Source organism: Solanum verrucosum, unplaced genomic scaffold (assembly GCF_900185275.1).
Source record: "Solanum verrucosum unplaced genomic scaffold, falcon-dt-bn FXZP01000016.1, whole genome shotgun sequence".
In the NCBI taxonomy this organism is placed as follows: domain Eukaryota; kingdom Viridiplantae; phylum Streptophyta; class Magnoliopsida; order Solanales; family Solanaceae; genus Solanum; species Solanum verrucosum.
In genome coordinates this window covers 351,365-371,579 of record NW_026020243.1, presented here as the reverse complement: position 1 = coordinate 371,579, position 20,215 = coordinate 351,365, and the positions used below count along the sequence as shown (strand labels likewise).

General features: G+C 36.3%; 2 protein-coding genes and 1 pseudogene across 3 annotated transcripts; 2 read left to right on the top strand and 1 right to left on the bottom strand.

Annotated features, from left to right (window-relative positions):
- The first annotated feature begins 973 nt into the window (after window positions 1–973).
- LOC125832969 (serine/arginine-rich splicing factor RS31-like) lies at window positions 974–6,370 on the top strand. 2 transcript variants are annotated; one of them, XM_049512137.1, is made up of 7 exons: window positions 996–1,027; window positions 3,097–3,238; window positions 4,255–4,570; window positions 4,779–4,891; window positions 4,977–5,212; window positions 5,325–5,903; window positions 6,022–6,370. In XM_049512137.1, the coding sequence occupies exons 4-7, from the start codon at window positions 4,796–4,798 to the stop codon at window positions 6,056–6,058; spliced, it is 948 nt and encodes a 315-aa protein (XP_049368094.1). In that variant the 5' UTR covers window positions 996–1,027; window positions 3,097–3,238; window positions 4,255–4,570; window positions 4,779–4,795; the 3' UTR covers window positions 6,059–6,370. The 2 variants fall into 2 exon arrangements, with proteins under 2 accessions (XP_049368095.1, XP_049368094.1); XM_049512138.1 differs by lacking the exon at window positions 4,255–4,570 and having other exon boundaries at window positions 974–1,027.
- An 801-nt stretch (window positions 6,371–7,171) lies between these two features.
- Window positions 7,172–8,174, bottom strand: LOC125832941 (acyltransferase Pun1-like; annotated as a pseudogene).
- Window positions 8,175–11,621: 3,447 nt separating this feature from the next.
- Window positions 11,622–15,593, top strand: LOC125832951 (putative disease resistance RPP13-like protein 1). Its single transcript, XM_049512123.1, has one exon. It carries the CDS (start codon window positions 11,628–11,630, stop codon window positions 15,570–15,572), a length of 3,945 nt encoding a protein of 1,314 aa, XP_049368080.1. The 5' UTR covers window positions 11,622–11,627; the 3' UTR covers window positions 15,573–15,593.
- The last annotated feature ends 4,622 nt before the right edge of the window (window positions 15,594–20,215 follow it).

Below are 20,215 nucleotides of genomic sequence, written 5' to 3'. Positions count from 1 at the left end.
CAATCCCATCATAACATTTGGTTATATATGATATTAAATCCAATACTTCCTCCATTTGGTTATGTGACATTTTTTTAAATTTGTTTCTAAAAAATGATAGTAGACTATGAGTGAGTTCGCATTCTGGATCCTTTTACTTAACTCGTTGCCAATTCAAGTATGAGTTTCGTTGAGCTTAACGGTTTAATTGCTAAAGAGTTAAGCAAAATGGTTTAGAATATAAAGTCATAAGTAAAATGGTTTAGAATACAAAGTCATACAAGTAGAATGATGTGTCCATCCGATTATTTCGCTGCCAAATTATATCGTATGGTGTACTATCTTAAATCTCATGTGTTCATCATAATATTATCGTATAAAATAGAATAAAAATTATATAATTAACTTTTCATTTTACCTTTAATAATAAATTTTATAACCGTATGACACATTAAAATTACATTATTTTTAAAGAAGAGTAAATTTTAGATTTAGCAAACATAAAAATCATATTTGTATGCTATAACTATAATTTGTATAATTGCGCTCCATAACAAACTTTATGTTTGCTATGACTATTAATATGTATATTTCGGTATACATTACATAAAAAATATGTATTTGGATCTATTTGTATATTTCGGTATACAAATGGGTCATGCATTTGTATATTTCGGTATACAAATGGGTCCTGCATTTGTATATTTCGGTCTATTTGTATATTTGGAATGACAAAACATGGAATGTTTGCCGCGAATTAGAAATAAAAGAAACTATGACTATAACATTTAATTTGAATTAAAAACTTGCTATTTCATATAATTTTCCCTTTAAAAAATAATCTTTAACTTCATTTTTCAACTAAATATATTCGATAAAATAAGACGAAAATTATAGATTATAAAATTATTACAAGAAGGGTATTTTGGTCAATAAAAAAACTCGCCGCTGTTGTTTATAACACTGTAAGATAGCGTCAAAAAAAGATATTTTCACTCAGCCTCGAAGCTATCGCTGTACTTCACGATTTCTTCAACTTTCGAAAGAGGTAACAATTCTTCATCGCTCTCTAATTTATCAATCAGATCTTCTAATTTATACTGTTTTTTTCTCAGATCTGTTTTAATTTTGTAGAAATCAGTAAAGTATATAGGGAAATGTTGAATCTGAGTATTTTTTTTATCATCAAGGTTTATATTCTATGTGGAGGAATGAAATTTTAGGTTGTTGGTTAGTTTGGTTATAAATGATTTAAAAAAAATAAAAAATTAAGGTTTTTGTTGAGGATCTGTAATTTTAGGTTAGGAAATTGATTTGTTTGTGTTGGTGTTAAGATTAGAAAGTGAAGGGTTTTGATGCCTAAACGTATTATATAAGTAAAAATGAAACTGAAGGTTGTAGATTAGGGTTGTTAAAGTTGACCATGGGGTGTTTCAACCTACTCAAATGTTAATGGGTTTGACGAATGGTGTATTCAGTTATGGGTACACAAGTGTGCGGCCTTATGGTCAATTAAGTGGGAGGAGAACCCTAGGTATCATGTTCGGCAGAAGATACTACTTGGTGATTTCTTTTCCTCTCTTTGCCTTGGTGAGGTAACTGGTACTTGGTGGAATAGTTGAGGTTTGCATAGGTAGCTTGGACACCACCGTCATTGAAAAAAGAGAGATTTGTCACCTTTGTCTGCTAGCATTTTGGTGCTTGATTTCCGCACAAGAAGATGGGAGTGTAGCTTTAAGGTTTTAGCATAACATGAGGATATATTAGGTGGAGCACCCAAGTGTGTGTCCTAGTGGTCAATGAAGTGGGTTGAGAACTATGAGGTCTTAGGCTCAAAATCCCAGCTGAGATAAAAAATACTAGGTTGCTTCTTTCCATATGCTCTAGCATTGGTGGACAATTTCTAGTATCTTTGGCTGATGGGAGGTGGCGGTTATCCCGGAATTAGTTGAGGTGCGCGAAAACTAGCCCAGACACCATGAGTATAAAAAATGGAGACGAAATATTTAGGTGGAAGAAAAAACAATTTCTTTTAAGCATGTTGTGTGTGGAGAGACTTGTGTATCGTATAGAGATAAGTGCGAGAATTAGAGAAACACCAAGTCTATGTTAACATGCAAAATATTTAGTACCATGTTCAAATTGATCAAATTCATCTTAAAGGATTCACAAGGTTGATCCTAAATAAGGTCAAAATACTTGAAGAAAAGCAATAGGTTCAAAATCAACAAGTAGTCCATTGTGCCCTATCTTTAGCTACACTAAATTGTTTTCAAGAAATTGTAGGTCTCTAAAGGTAATTTCTGTTTATGTGATTTTTAGGTCTATCTCATATCCTTTTAACACCTTTGCTCACCATAGTTTGACACCTAGTCGCCGGTGCATTTGTAGGATGTGACCAAACAACTCAAGTGATTTTCTCTCATTTTATCCTCAGGCGTGCCATAAATGTGTCCATTTTTAATCTTATCTGATCTTGTATGATTGCAACATTCTTCTTGTTGATATTTTGGACTCTAGCAGTCCAACATTCACTACCAGATAACATTACCGTTACCGGTCTTGTAACTTTTCTGAAGGACTTACCCTTCACTTTGGTCATCCTGCTATCTCATAATGCTTTGGTAGCGTTTCTCCATTTCAATCATTCGATTGTAATTGTACAAGTATCATCTCCCTCTGTCATTCCATTCTCTTGAAACAATGACCATATATATCTAAATTGTCCTTGGAAAAGCCACAAGTCCTAAACTCTTTGGCTATGTTAACTTTTGAAACAAGTAATTGTAATACATTAGAAGTACAGAATGCTATATCTATTTATTGATTGTCTTAAGCGTTTGGTACTAAGTTAGCATTTTAAGTGGAACATATCTAGCAATTATTATGCTAAATTGTCAAGCATTTTATCATGTTTACTTTACTAATCATATTATTACTAGTATAAAGAAACAAGTAATTAAAAGGAGGCACAATGTTTCTCGAGTGGTTTACTTATGACGTCTGTGTGGCTCTTGTTGTACCTGTACTGATGAAGTACATTATGTTTGCTGGAGTTGGACTAAATTAATTTGTTTCTCTTCCCTGATCACGAGTAATTTTCTTGTCTGGTCTCAGGGTGGAAAGAGTCTTGAGATCTTCTACTCAGGTGGAATGAGGCCAATTTTCTGTGGGAATGTTGAGTATAATGCCAGACAGTCAGAGTTGGAGAGGCTTTTCAGAAGATATGGAAAAGTGGATAGAGTGGATATGAAATCTGGTAAGCCTCGAAAGTCTTGGTTTTATGTGTTATTTCTTACTTGATATTGTGCTATCTATTTGGAGGTGCTGATTGGTCTTCTGGTTGGGTTTACTTCGTGTCCAGAACTATCTATCCACATCGACCTTTCTTGTCCTGAATCTCATTCCTACAAGATTATACATGTTACCTATACCAAAAAAAGTTTTTATGTGAGATGAATTGGTTATATGGCTAACGAACTTCAATTAGAGCTTTCCTGCTGCGGTGGTCTTATTTCTCTCTCTCTATCTCTCTCTACATATATACATATATATATTTTTTTTCTTTTTACTTTGTGAATTTAATATATGATTCTCCTATATTGCGGGTGAGTTTGGATCATGCATCTAATCATCCTCCAGCAAGGTGCCTAAATAGACCGTTTAGTAGGATGCTGGAAATTTTCACTTCCAGTGGTCAGGACAGTTTTTATTTGAGAGTTTTACCTCCATGCAACTGCAAAACTGAGGCATGAACTGAGTTATGCAAAGTGATTGTTCCACCCATTGCTCACGCGTTGACATACAGTACACCATGTTGTATCGAATCTGAGAATGATAGTGAGAATGATAGTTCTGATATAACTTATTACCTGGTAAGCGTCGTCTAGGTTCTATGATGTCTGTGGCTCTAGATATTTTGATAACTAGCAACCAGTAAAGCTGATGTGGTGGCAAAGCAGTTGATTCATGATGGCAAATCTTGACGTACTTGGCAGTTCATTTTCTTCGGAGTATTGATGATTCTAGAGTTTCAGAAGTCCTCACTGGCACTTATCCCATAGTTTCAACTGTCGAAGGACTTGAATAACTGAAATTTGGTCTGCTTTGGGACACCGTGATCATTCTTCACATTGTGACTGCATTGGGCCGAAGATCTGTTTAGATCATTCGACTCAATAACAGAAGATGTGTAGCTTTTATGGGTGTTAGGATATGTTTACAGAGAAGTGTTTTTAAGTATGAACCACCATACTCAATTATTCTTTGGCGCAGGATAACATTGCAATGTCCATACTATCATGGCTGATGGATGGAGTCTCATTTCATTTCCTAGCTGTGACAAGTGTTCTCTTCTTGTCTCCAAGAAGAGCTCTCTGATCCATCATGGCATCACAATCATATGTTTTCCTCCGTCATTATTGCTTTCCAATCCAGAATTTTCCCCAGCCTTCATTTTACAGACTAGTCACAACTCACAATGCCGACCTCGATGCTGAGGCAGCAGATAAAATGGAGAAGGCACTTTCTTTACATTGTTCCCTCATGTGACATGCACCTTTACTTGAAATCTGTTAGTCCACCACCAAAGGTCTGTTGCTGATTTTACTCGTAAAAAATTTATAGATTTGACAGAGTGGTTTTATAATTGAGATGTTGAGTCAAGATGGTTTACATCTCTGTTGGATGGAATCTCTTCTTCTATATTTTAATACTGAAGAATATTTCACTGGAGTCTTGTTCTCATTTTGCTTTAAGTTTTTATTTAATCTATGGTGTTTCTTGGGGGTGGGTTTCAGGTTTTGCTTTTGTGTACATGGATGATGAAAGAGATGCAGAGGATGCTATTCGCGGACTTGACCGTATAGAATTTGGCAGAAAGGGACGCAGACTTCGCATTGAATGGTCAAAGGTAATCCTTTTTTTGGTCCAGAAATCCATCTCTCCCCTTAAAAAATCCTCAAATTCACTTGTGTTCTCAAATGGCTATGATGCAGGAAGAGCGTAATGGTAGGAGGCCAGAGACTTCAAGGAAATCTTCATCTAGTGTCAAACCTTCAAAGACTTTGTTTGTCATAAATTTTGATCCATATAGTACTAGGAGCAGGGATATAGAGAGGCACTTTGATCCATATGGAAAAATACTCAATATAAGGATTAGAAGGAATTTTGCATTTGTTCAATATGAAACTCAGGAGGATGCTACTAGAGCCTTGGATGCTACAAACATGAGGTATTTTCTTGATGATTTGTTGTAATGTGGTTATTTTGATCCGACTTTTTCGTAGTTTTCCACTTCCATAATTGACCATTGTTTGTTGTTTGTTTTTTTCTTTCTGATGCAGTAAACTGATGGATCAAGTCATTACAGTTGAATATGCAAATAAAGATGATGATGACAGGAGAAATGGGTTTAGCCCTGATAGAAACCACGATAGGGGTCTTAAGAGAGGTTATGACCGAGGCCGATCTCGGAGTCCTTATGGAAGAGAGAGGGGGAGTCCTGATTATGGTCGTGGACGGGCCCGTAGCCCAAGTCCAATCCGTCAAGGTAGGTCAAGCCCTGATTATGGTCGGCGCCCTAGTTCGAATCCCAATCATAGGGAAAGGGATTCTGAGTATGGCAGTGGCCGTAGTCCAAACATTAAAAAGGAGAGGAACCCTGATCATGGAAATGGCCATAGCCCAAACCCTCGAAGGCTGAGAGCCGGTTCTGAAAATGGTGAGGTGCACAGTCCACCAGAGGAAGGACTTCTGGAATCTGGCCCTAGCCCCCCTAGGGTGGGGAGGAGGGGGAAATATAGCCCCGATGATTATCGTGGCCGTAGCCGTAGCCGTAGCCGTAGCCCAAGGTCTAAACCTGAAGAAATAGGTAGTCCTAGATATGCTGCAGCAGAAAGTCCTCTTCCAGAACGACACAGGAGGTTCGCAGCTTATTCACTCTTTTTCTTTTTTAGCTCTCGCTTATCTATGCTCTACGATACAGTTGCAACAAATTACTCTCTTGCTTTATAAGCTCATATTATTTTGTTTACAATGCAGCCTTTCACCTCCAACTCGAGAAAGATCCCGCTCCTAATTTGCTCGGTATCAGCCTCTGACCTTAGTCAGATTTGGCGGGGACGGTCACATTGCTAGTGGGTGCTGTAGCAGTATGCTTTTAAGTTGCTGGAGCCTCAAAATTCCAGTGTCTGTTTTTGCTATCATGTGTTCAAAATTCCAGTCACTATAGTATGGGCTTTTTGACAATTTGTTCTTAAGACTTGCTACTGTATTAGGTGATTCTGTTTTAAAGTTGAAAACTCCTTGGTAAGACTTTGGTTTAGTTGGGCTGAACTATCTTGAATATCATATTCTCAGAATATGTACTGAAAATGATGGGTTATTTGCACTTCTGCCCTTAGTTTGTGTTGGTCTTTAAGTTTTATCCCATCGTTACAAAAAAAATAGAAATTGCAAGACAGTTTGTATTTTCATATAATAATATTTACAAGTTTTGCCTTGTCATGACTGCAGTTTTTAAGGAACTTATGACTTTGTGGGGCATAAGTTCAGTCGATAAAGGGTAAAAATTAAAGATCAGTCCATTTTTTGGCCGTGTACTTGAAAAATAGTCATTATTGATGCATGAATCTTGAAGGTCATGTTTTTAATCGAATGTTTAAGAGGGACTTTAATTTTATCAATTTAATTTGTCCCTTGACTTGAATTATATTTCAAGCAAAGAAGTAACCATCAATTATTTGAATCGTCAAAAGTTAGTTGGGTTAATATATTGAGTTTTGGGATAAAATCAATCGGTCATGTTATACTACTAGGTTATTTAGCTAATTTTTAAGGAATCGTATATATTGTATAGTCGTTAATAGCTGACAAATGTATTCTATGGTATAGCCGTTCATCAAAATAATAGCTAATAAATGTGTTACATTATATAGCCGTCAATCAAAATAAGAGCGAAAAATTGTGTTATTTCATGAATATCTTTCATTCATCTATTGGTCTAAAAATATCTTTAAATCTTTTTTTTTTTTACTCAAAAATACTTCTTAAAATAATACTCAACAAACAATAATGTGAAAGCATTAGATTGTCCTTTTCCCATAGATACTATTATTTTTATATATTATTATAGTTGAGAAATTCAAAAAGGGTTACACAAGAATTAATAATTTCTTCACTTGCAATAATTTTAGTAAGCTATGCAATATTTCTCTTCCTCATCATGAACATCATCATCATTAACATGAGTAGCAAATTGGAGAAGGTCCTTGTCTTGTTCAAAAATGGATATTTGTTGTTGATTCAAGTTGATAAACACTTCAATTCCTTTACTTTGATCATGTGTATTCATCAAGTATAACACATTGTTAAATGGAGCACTTGCCATGCTTGCTCTACTTGGCCTCCCCCATCCAAAATCCAAATCTTGATATGGCATGTTACAGATGCTACTACAACGATACACATCGTGACATGAACTCTTCTGGAGATACGATTGAGCATCCTCTATTCCTGTATTAACTTTATTTGTGTATTCCAACATTTCTGATATCCATGTGTTGTTTTTGAAATTATCTTTGTTAGAAAGCTCGAGTTTGGACTTTCTTATATCAAATACTAACTTTGGTAACCTAAGGTCTTCTAGGTTATATGTTGGTGTGGAGAACGCGGTGAGAATATTTCCTATTGTGGTGGTTGATTGTATTGAAGGTGGAATTGTTTTTCGTAAATCTGATACCTAGACCAATTGAGACGAAGAATCATTACTACTATTACCAGTATTTGATAAGTTTGCACCTGCAGTTGCTGCACATTTGTAAAAAAGTGCACTTACAACCTCATTTGTAAAAAAGTGCACCCACCTTATGTGACATGCAGATACTGACTGCTATTCCTCCATACTCAATGTGGTTGAGTTGAGCTACACTCAAACAACCACCATCATGTGTTGGAGGAACATTCCTCCAGGGTAGCCCTGGAGGAAATGCTAAGTCTGGGTGATGAACGACTTGATTCATAGGACAATTAACTTCAACTTCAAAGAACTCAGCCCCAGTGTCGTCACAATGGATGGTGGCATTGTCACTTAAACTTCCAACCCATGGCTGATGATATGATATTGCTTTTGAAAATGAGTTCTCAAGAAGTTTAGAGAGGTGTTTAGGTCCTTGTTGTATCATATCATCAACCATGGGTTGGAAGTTTAAGTGACAATGGAAATGACCTTTTATCCCCTACACTATTTAATAGTGTATTTTAAAGATATATATATGCCCACGTGGACATCATAAATATTGCACAATTATAAATAAAAACATGTTCACGTGGGCACATATATACCTTTTAAATACACTATTAAATAGTGAAGGGGTAAAAGATCCTCTATAAAATTTGGTATCGTAACAACAATTTCGGCCAAAGTTAAAGTATTTTTCAGACCCTTTTTCCCTTTATTTTTAGCAAGTATAGTTAACATGTAAAAAGTGGACGGAGAGAGAGTGTATAAAACATTGCCGCAAATTTGATTTCTTAATTCAATTTCAAATTTATAAATTCCACCATTCTTTAAATAATGTATGAACTTAACTTTTTCTATTTTTTTATTGTTTCTTTTTGCATATTTTCAGCGTGATATGCTATAATACAAGGTAATACATGTGCATATATATAATAAACATACTATAAATACTGCAAAAAAGTTAAACATGTTAAAAACCTTATATTTGCTTTAATTATCAGTGTGAATATGGGATCCTGTTTCCACAATAACATAATTGGAGTTATAAAAATTTATTTTTTGATAGTTTGTTGCTAATCATCAAAAAATATGATTAGTGATAAATTTTGATATTGAGAAAATGACAAAAAGATCCCTTATGGCTAAGGGTTAGGTTCAAAATAATTTTTGAAAAATACTTATCAAACGAGTTATTGATAGCTACTCAAATACACTTTTATTATGATGTGACAATATCTATTTTAGATCGAACAAGCATGAGCTTATTTATTCACTTAAAAAAACAAATGACCATTAAAAAATAAATAACAAATAGACATTCCATGACTATTTTCTTAATCCAGTTATAATAGGGCATTTTAAAATTAAAGTATCAATAATAAGAAGACAATAAAAATACACATTTTTGTTCAATTTTGCATATTTTTAGTTTTTTTTCTCTTTTTTCATATATTATTGAAACAACCCGGGAATCTCCCGCCCAAAATCAACTAGCACCTGTAGCAAATAGAAGTTTTTTTGGGTTGTAAGTTGGTGAATTTGAAGTTTTGGAAGCTTTCTAATATTTGGGGTTTTTCTTCAAAAGAGGTAAAATAGTTCGACAAAAAGTACTCTCTCGTTTATTTTTACTTGTTCAGTATTGACTTGACATATCTATTAAAAAAATCAGTAGAACGACAATTTGAATATAAGAAATTCAATTTTTACCCCTTCTTCCGAGCAACTCCCTCTTATAATAACAAGGTAAATTATGAACTAAGTAATAAATTATACATTGATTTTCTAAACTGGACAAGTAATAGTAGACGGAAGGAGTATTTGAATTTGATAGTAGTGTATCAAAGAATTCCACGTTTCGCCTTTGTTGAGTTTTGAACTTGAGATCTCATGATTTTGAATGCACTTCATTAACCATTAGGTCACATATTGAGTGATGTTAGTTAGCTCCTCTTAAATACTTCAGACTCTCTTAATAATTATCATTAGCTCATCATATGTATTTGTATCTCTGATGTACAGGCAAAATCCAAAGCTAATATGAAGTCTAATGTGTATATACATGTGGTATTTTTGATAATGACTATCTATATGATAAACATTCTGTTTACTTTGAAGCTGTGTTGGTCGGACTCTTCAAAAATGTCAACGGGTGTGTGCCGGATTCTCCAAAAATAGTGTGCAGCATAAAATATGAAGAGTCCGTGCAACTTAGCTTTGAAATAGTTGTGTAATACAAACTTTATCAGTGTCCACTATGTTGTTTAAGTTATCTACCCAGGCACTACTATAATTGATACCCTTACATAATGGGAAAGATCAACCAATAGGAGCTGAGCTGAGCTTTGCTCGATTGAGGAGTAGTCTCCGATCCTTTATTTTCTTTTGGTGTAGCTATGTAGTTCCTATTTTATATAGAGGATTGGGTGTCTTGAGAATTATATTTTGTAGGTTTCTCCTTTTTTGGTATATGTCTTGTATACGGCCAAGTTGACCTTGTTAGTATCAATGAAATCTCGTACTTGATTAAAAAAAAAGAACAAAGAGATTAAGAGTCTATTTGAGTTAGCTGATTAAAAATAGTTGATAAGCACTTTTAAGTGCTAAAATTAATTTTATAAATAAGTAGTTACGTGTTTTAACCCTTTTCATGTTTGGCGTTACTAACTTAAAAATCACGAGGCAAAATATGATAGTTCTAATTAGTGTCATTATCCAAATCTCATATACTTGACCAACACTTGGAGACTTAATTAACCTATTCTTGAAAGGCATCCTGGTGCACAAGGCATCCCGTGTTCATGCCTACGTCCCTAATGCAAGTATTTTGAAGCTGATTAAGCCTATTCTTGGGATTAATGATTTCAATTTAAGAGGAGAGATTCTTTTCTCAAACTAATGAATGATAGTTTAGGTGTGTTTCTCAGACTTCCAATAATTTAGGTATGAAACTAAAAAAAAGGGATAATTTATGTGTGCTTTTGAAACTAATGAGTGATAGTTTAGGTGTGTTTCTCACACTCCCAATATAATTTAGGTATGAAACTCAAAAAAAGAAGAAGATAGTTTAGGTGTGTTTTTGATACTCAACTCTTTTTAAAATGATGTTGTCCTTTTCTTTTCTACGACTTCCAACTATACAAAAATAAGACAAACGTGGTAATGAAATGATCTACATTTGCAAGAATTAGTCTCCACTAGCGTCATTCTTCGAACGAAACATCTCTACCACCATCTTCAGTACTTATCCTTATTTCTAGAAAAATTTAGAAAGTAGAAAATGTCTATTGTCTTGTTAAATACTATAAGACATTTGTAGTTTCTGCTAACACACCTTTCATAAATAAAGCTTAATTATGGAAGAGACTTTGTCAAGATAGAGTAATGCCTGTTTAAGACACCTAAGGTTTTCATAAATACATATTATTATCTCCAAAAACACATACTAGAACTGTCAATGTGCTTTATCAAGAACAAATTAATCTGCTTTTTTAGTGCTTCACAGTTCTAGAACATATTCATGATATGGTAGGCCCAATTAAGCACTACAATGAGCTGTGGAAAAGTGAGCTTATCTTTTTACAATTGAAACCAGACTCCACTAAGAAGTCTTTGTCATCTTGTTGGGTGAAAAATTATACTTTTGAAAAATAGAAAAATGGACAGTTTTATCTTTTGATTCTTTTTTTTCTATTGCTGTCAGCTGTAGAAAACTATAGTTGTACCAATTACGAGCAAAAGAGATAGAGGCAGAGAAGTCGCTGATCATTCTTGTTTGCAAATTGCTCTTATCATTTAACAGGTGAAATAATGTACTTAGTAGAGACTATTTGAAGTTAGAAACATTAATAGTTTCTAAATTCTTAAAATCATTTTTGTGGTTTCCTGTTCTGCTTTGCAGCTTTCAGAAATGGAGATTGGCTTAGCAGTTGGTGGTGCATTTCTCTCTTCAGCTTTGAATGTTCTCTTTGATAGGCTTGCTCTTCACGGTGATCTGTTCAACATGTTTCAGAAGCATAAGCATCATGTTCGGCTCTTAAAGAAGCTGAGGATGACTTTGCTTGGCCTGCAGGCTGTGGTAAGTGATGCACAGAATAAGCAAGCATCAAATCCATACGTGAGTCAGTGGCTTAATGAGATTCAAGATGCTGTGGATGGTGCTGAGAACTTAATAGAAGAAGTCAATTTTGAAGCTTTGAGACTTAAGGTGGAAGGTCAGCATCAAAATTTTGCAAACACAATAAGCAACCAGCAGGTAAGTGACCTCAACCGGTGCTTGGGTGATGATTTTTTTCCTAACATAAAGGAGAAGTTGGAAGACACCATTGAAACATTGGAAGAGTTGGAAAAGCAAATTGGTCGCCTTGGCCTAAGGGAATATCTTGATTCGGGTAAACAAGATAACAGAAGACCTTCAACTTCTTTGGTTGATGAATCTGATATCTTAGGTAGACAGAATGAAATAGAGGAATTGATTGATCGTTTATTGTCTGATGATGCCAATGGAAAAAATCTCTCTGTAGTTCCTGTTGTTGGAATGGGGGGCGTGGGCAAGACAACACTTGCTAAAGCTGTTTACAATGATGAGAAGGTAAAAGACCATTTTGGTTTAAAAGCTTGGATTTGTGTGTCTGAACCATATGATGCTGTCAGAATAACAAAAGAGCTACTTCAAGAAATTAGCTCATCTGACTGTACGGTTAATAGCAATCTTAATCAGCTTCAGATCAAATTGAAGGAAAGCTTAAAAGGCAAAAAGTTTCTTATTGTTTTAGATGATGTCTGGAATGAAAACTATGATGAGTGGGATGACTTGAGAAACATTTTTGTTCAAGGAGATATAGGAAGTAAGATCATTGTGACGACACGTAAGGAGAGTGTTGCCTTGATGATGGGTTGTGGGGCAGTCAACGTGGGGACTCTGTCTAGTGAAGTCTCTTGGGCTTTATTCAAACGACATTCATTAGAAAACAGGGGTCCTGAGGAACATCTAGAGCTTGAAGAGGTTGGAAAACAAATTGCACACAAGTGCAAAGGATTGCCATTAGCTCTAAAGGCACTTGCTGGCATTTTACGCTCCAAATCAGATTTGAATGAGTGGAGAGACATATTAAGAAGTGAAATATGGGAACTGCCAAGTCATTCGAATGGTATCTTACCAGCATTGATGTTGAGCTATAATGATCTTCCTGCACACTTGAAGCGGTGTTTTGCTTTTTGTGCAATATATCCCAAAGATTATATGTTTTGCAAAGAACAAGTTATTCACCTATGGATTGCTAATGGTCTTGTACCGCAGTTGGATTCAGGTAACCAATACTTTCTTGAGTTGAGATCAAGATCATTGTTTGAAAGAATCCCAGAGTCTTCTAAATGGAATTCAGAGGAATTCTTAATGCATGACCTTGTCAACGATTTGGCCCAAATTGCATCTTCAAATCTTTGTATTAGGTTGGAAGAGAACCAAGGATCTCATATGTTGGAACAAAGTCGACACATTTCTTATTCAACGGGAGAAGGTGACTTCGAGAAATTGAAACCACTCTTCAAATCAGAGCAGCTGAGGACATTGCTTCCAATCAGTATCCAGCGGGATTACCTATTTAAGCTAAGCAAGAGGGTGCTGCATAATGTATTGCCAAGACTAACATCCTTAAGGGCATTATCGTTGTCACCTTATAAGATTGTGGAGTTGCCAAATGACTTGTTTATCAAATTAAAGCTCCTCAGATTTTTGGATATTTCTCGGACAAAGATTAAAAAGTTGCCAGATTCCATTTGTGTATTGTATAACTTAGAGATACTTCTCTTGTCATCTTGTGATGATCTTGAGGAGCTACCACTGCAGATGGAAAAGTTGATCAACTTGCATTATCTTGACATAAGCAACACTTCTCGCTTGAAGATGCCGCTACATCTGAGCAAGTTGAAAAGCCTCCATGTGCTAGTGGGAGCCAAGTTTCTTCTAGGTGGCCGCGGTGGTTCGAGAATGGATGATTTGGGTGGAGTACATAACTTGTTTGGATCTCTATCAATTCTAGAGTTGCAAAATGTGGTTGATAGATGGGAAGCTCTGAAGGCAAACATGAAGGAGAAGAATCATGTTGAGATGTTATCATTGGAGTGGAGCAGAAGTATTGCTGACAATTCTAAAAATGAAAAGGAAATACTTGATGGGCTACAACCAAATACAAACATAAATGAACTCCAAATCGGTGGATATAGAGGAACAAAATTCCCAAACTGGCTAGCTGATCAATCGTTTCTTAAGCTAGTACAATTGTCTCTTAGCAACTGCAAGGACTGTGATTCCTTGCCAGCACTGGGACAACTTCCTTCTTTGAAATTCCTTGCCATTAGAAGGATGCATCGAATAATAGAGGTGACTCAAGAATTCTATGGTAGTTTGTCTTCCAAAAAGCCATTTAACTCTCTTGAGAAGCTTGAATTTGCAGAGATGCTGGAGTGGAAGCGGTGGCATGTACTAGGGAATGGAGAGTTCCCTGCACTTAAGATCCTTTCAGTTGAGGATTGCCCCAAGTTGATTGAGAAGTTCCCCGAAAATCTTTCTTCTCTGACAGGATTGAGAATTTCAAAATGCCCTGAACTCAGCTTGGAGACATCTATCCAACTTTCAACTTTAAAAATATTTGAAGTTATTAGTTCTCCTAAGGTTGGAGTTCTTTTTGATGACACTGAACTGTTTACATCCCAACTTCAGGAAATGAAACATATTGTTGAATTGTTTTTTACTGATTGTAACTCGCTTACCTCCTTACCTATTAGCATTCTGCCAAGTACCTTGAAGAGAATACACATATATCAGTGCGAGAAACTGAAATTGAAGATGCCAGTTGGTGAGATGATTACTAATAACATGTTTCTCGAGGAGTTGAAACTGGATGGATGTGATTCCATAGATGATATATCACCCGAGTTGGTCCCAAGAGTAGGCACTTTGATAGTTGGGCGTTGCCACAGCCTTACTAGACTTTTGATTCCTACTGAGACTAAAAGTCTCACTATTTGGTCTTGTGAGAATCTTGAAATACTTTCAGTGGCATATGGGGCTCAGATGATGTCGTTGCGTTTTTTGAATATTGAAAACTGTGAGAAGCTGAAGTGGCTGCCTGAACGCATGCAGGAACTCCTTCCATCTCTTAATACGCTGGAACTCTTTAATTGTCCAGAAATGATGTCCTTTCCTGAAGGAGGATTGCCCTTCAATTTACAAGTCCTTTTAATCTGGAATTGCAAGAAACTGGTGAATGGCCGAAAGAATTGGCGTTTACAGAGGCTCCCCTGTCTTAGAGAGTTAAGGATCGAACACGATGGCAGTGATGAAGAGATTCTTGCTGGTGAGAATTGGGAGTTGCCTTGCTCTATTCAACGTCTTTACATATCTAATCTGAAAACTTTAAGCAGTCAAGTTCTCAAAAGCCTCACCTCTCTTGCGTATCTAGATACTTATTATTTACCTCAAATTCAGTCACTGCTGGAAGAAGGGCTTCCCTCATCTCTTTATGAGCTACGTTTAGATGACCATCATGAGTTTCTTTCACTACCGACCGAATGTCTTCGACACCTCACTTCGCTTCAACGTCTAGAGATCAGGCACTGCAATCAACTCCAATCTCTTTCAGAATCAACTCTGCCCCCCTCCCTCTCTGAGCTGACCATCGGGTATTGCCCTAATCTCCAGTCCCTTCCAGTAAAAGGGATGCCCTCTTCCCTCTCTAAACTACATATTTACAACTGCCCGTTGCTCAAACCACTACTAGAATGTGACAAGGGGGAGTACTGGCAAAAAATTGCTCATATCTCCACCATAGAGATCGATTGGAAATACCTGTAATGATTAAAAGGAATGGTGCTCTCACAAATGTAACTTTTTATTTTCCCTCAGAAGCTTTTTATTTTTGTTTACTTCCCTTTGGTTTTTTGTTAATTCTTTTCCTTTATTAAATCTTGTGGAGCAGTATGGATCCTCTATTGCTTTAACCACGTCTAGTTTGATAAGGGGGCTTTCTGGCTAAAAAATGCTCATATTTCCACTATAATGTTATTGGGAGTACCTGTAATGATTAAAACGAGTGGTGCTCCAATAGATGTAAGTTATTCTATTTTTTTAGTATCTTCTGATTTTTAGCAACTTCTCTTTGCTTGTTTGTTAATTTTTTTTGTTATTAAATCTTTTTGATCAGTGTGTAGCATGAGTAGCATCTATTGCCTCTGAAGTTCAGGATGAAATCTTTATATTTGCACTGAAACATTGGAAAATAAATCTAGTATAGGTAGGAATTGAGATAATTTGCTCCAGAAAGTTGATATTTTAATATATGTCAGCAGGATGTTTATTGCCTTTGGAGATTCATCTCAAGCGCAATTATCAAACTTTGATCATGCTCAATATTGAACTTCAATGGTGGATTTGCTGCGTTCCTGAGAAAATATGAGGAGGAGTAACCAACTCCATTATTTGGAGAATCAATCTGGGAAATGAACTCATTACTTCATTTCATTTCTGATGTGTGATATATATGTACAAGTGAAAGGAGTGCCAGCTGGAAACAGCTAATCTATTCTATTATTACCTTCCTAATAAACTTCTAACCAACATGTGTAGATAAAATATCCTAACAGTTAATAACAACTAACTACTGTTCAGCATGTGTAGATAAAATATCTAACCTAATCGTTAATACAATTTATACATTCTTGTTATTTATCTCTCACTCTTCATCATACTTAACTATTATACTATAAGCTTATGTTCTCCCTCAAGCCTTGTAGACTGGAATATTATTCGCCATCATGAAAGTTGTTCCACATTTTTCATCTCTTCTACAGAGATTAAGGGTCCAAAAAATGTCACCTCACTTTCTCAATCAGGTAGCCAAGACATTGAAAAGGGTTACATCAATGCACTTCATTGACTAGTAGGCCACATATTGAGTGATTTTAGTTACCTCCTCTGATATGTTTCAGACTTGTTAGATAAATGTTATTAGCTCATCATGTACAAATTAATATCTCTGATGTACAGTCAAAATCCAAGGCCAATATGATGCTTAATGTGTATACATGTGGTATTTTTGATAATGAATATCTAAATGATAACATTCTGTTTGCTTTGAAGTAATTCAAACTTTTTCAGTGTCCACTATGTTGTTTGAGTTATCTAGCCCAAATTGAGGCACTATGATACCCTTACATAATCCTTCTCCAAGGATATTTCAGTGTGGCGAACTCATTGCTATATTTTCCTTGCTCTTTTCTTTTCTCTGTTCCCATTCACAGAGTTGAGAGAAAGCAAATCTAAAAGGAAGTCAGGATCATGAACGCTCAAGAATCTAGAAAAAAGGCTAAGCAGAAAGATCAACCTGCTGAAAATGGGAAAGACCAACCGATAGAAAATGGAACGAAGATGTACAAGCTAGAGAAAACTATCAAGGGGAGGATAGTGTTAATGATTAAGGATATTTTTGCACAGACTAAAAGGATTAGGAAGTTGGTCTATTTCCATTTTATGTTCCTCATCAACACTGAAATCTGTAATACTGTCTTTGTAGATGTTGGGTGGTAGTTGAATTATGACTTATGGAGGAGCAAAAATGAAAATAGTCATGAATCTTCTATAGATTGACAAAGGAAATTAAACTATCAGTTATTTTAATTTCATTGTCCATGTAGTTTTTTTTTGTGTGTGTTATTTTTATGTTTCTTCAATTGTGTCTGTCTTCAATGAAACGGTGCACTTCAAGGTTATCCCAAGTGAAAATGTTACTACCCAACACAAGCTGTTGGTGATGGACCTGGAAATTAAGAGGGATAAGAGGAAGAAGATTGTATATGATCGACCGAGGATTAAATGGGGTGGCTTGACTCCTGACCTTTCTCGGGAGATGGGTGAGAAGTTGAGTGGGATGGGGGCTTGGAGTGGTAGCGGGGATGCGGACACCATGTGGAATAAAGCAGCTAGTTGCATTAGGGAAGTTGCTTCAAAGGTGTTAGGGGTATCAAGGGGTAAATTTGGAGGTCGTAAAGGAGATTGGTGGTGGAATGGGGAAGTCCAAGGCAAAGTGGAAGCGAAGAAGGCTGCATACACAAAGTTGGTGGAGTGCATAGACGAGGAAGAGAAGCGGTCGCTTAAGAAAGTCTATAAGACAGCGAAGACAGAAGCTAAGTTAGCAGTTATGAAGGCTAAGACGGCAGCTTTCGAGCGCTTGTATGTCGAGCTGGGGGACAAAGGTGGGGATAAGAAATTGTATAGGCTCGCAAAAGCAAGAGAGAGGAAGGCGCGCGACTTGGACCAAGTAAAGTGTATCAAGGATGAGGAAGGCAAAGTATTGGTGGATGAGACCTCCATTAAGCAGAGATGGCGAAGATACTTTCACAAACTTCTAAATGAAGAAGGGGGCGGAGACATTGTGTTGGGTGATTTGGCACACTCGGAAAGACTTCGGGACTTTGGGTATTGCAGGTGTTTTAGGAGCGAGGAGGTTATACGTGCTATTAGTAGGATGAGCAGGGGAAGAGCGACCGGACCCGATGAGATTCCGGTGGATTTTTGGAAGAGCACGGACAAGGCAGGTATAGAGTGGTTGACTGGGTTGTTTAATGTTATTTTTAAGACAACAAAGATGCTTGATGAATGGAGGTGGAGTACAATGGTTCCGTTGTATAAAAACAAGGGTGATATCCAAAACTGTAACAACTACAGGGGTATCAAATTGCTAAGCCATACTATGAAGATTTGGGAGAGAGTGGTGGAGATGAGGGTGAGAAGAGGGGTTTCCATTTCTGAGAATCAGTTTGGATTCATGCCGGGACGGTCGACGACCGAAGCCATTCATCTTATGTGAAGACTCGTAGAAAAATATAGAGAAAGGAAGAGAGACCTACATATGGTGTTCATTGACCTTGAAAAGGCCTATGACAAAGTACCGAGGAATGTCCTCTGGAGGTGCTTGGAGGCTAAAGGTGTCCCGATGATTTATATTAGGGCGATAAAGGACATGTACGGTGGAGCCAAGACTCGGGTTAGAACGGTTGGAGGTGACTCGGAACATTTCCCAGTTGAGATGGGGTTGCACCAAAGATCAGTCCTTAGCCCTTTTCTATTTGCTTTGGTGATGGATGAGTTGACGCGGTCTATTCAGGAGGAGGTCCCATGGTGTATGTTATTTGCGGATGACATAGTACTGATTGATGAGACGCGGGACAGAGTTAATGCGAGGTTGGAGGTGTGGAGACAAACGCTTGAGTCCAAAGGGTTTAAGTTGAGTAGGACCAAAACAGAATATTTGGGGTGCAAATTCAGTGATGCGTTGGATGAGGCAGATGTAGAAGTGAGACTTGCCACACAGATCATCCCTAAGAAAGAAAGTTTTAAGTATCTTGGGTCTGTAATACAAGGAAGTGGTGACATCGATGATGATGTCACACATCGCATTGGGGTTGCTTGGATGAAATGGAGGCTTGCCTCTGGAGTCTTATGTGATAAGAAAATTCCACCTAGACTTAAAGGTAAGTTCTACAGAGTGGTAGTTAGACCGGCCTTGTTGTATGGAGCGGAGTGTTGGCCAGTCAAGAACTCTCATGTTCAGAAAATGCAGGTTGCGGAGATGAGGATGTTGAGATGGATGTGTGGGCATACTAGGAGTGATAAGATTAGGAATGAAGTTATCCGGGAGAAGGTGGGAGTGGCCTCTGTGGTGGACAAGTTGAGGGAAGCGAGACTGAGATGGTTTGGTCATATGAAGAGACGGGGCGCAGACGCCCCAGTGAAGAGGTGTGAGGGGCTGGTTGTAGAGGGTACGCGGAGGGGTAGAGGTGTTGTGTCGAAATTTTACTATATTTAGAAAAATCACTATTTGAAATGTTCTAAGTATAAAACAATTTGAGAAATACTTAGAAAAGAGTCGCCACTTAATTTTTTAAAGAAATTAAGAAAACTTATAATTTTCAAAGATTTAAACAGAAAAAATCATTTGAAAATACCAAAGAGGGTTCGGGGTTCAATTTACACTTCGAGAAGGGTTTAAGCATTCGAAGTGTCCGCTAACATGCGGTTGACCTGCGACTTGACTAAAATATATTTGACTATTTTTAGGAAAATAATGATTTAACATAAAAAAATACTAACTTACAATATTTGATTAACTTTGAGAAAATAATTGAATAAATGACACATTTTATTTTAATTATTTTTAGAGAAAATGACTCAAAAATGGAACAATTGACTCAAAATACAAGTGGTTAAAATATTAATAAAACTAGATTAATTAGAATTTTATTTAATTCATTTTGAAATAATAATTTAAATCAATTTATTAAGTTAATTGAAGAACAAAAGTTTTAACTAACCTTTTTGAGAAAATGACTAAGTAAATATTATATATATTATATATATATATATTATATTTTTTAATTGAAAAGGGTTTTGACTAACATTTTTTAAAGTTTATTTGAGAAAAATATTTTAACTTAACAACT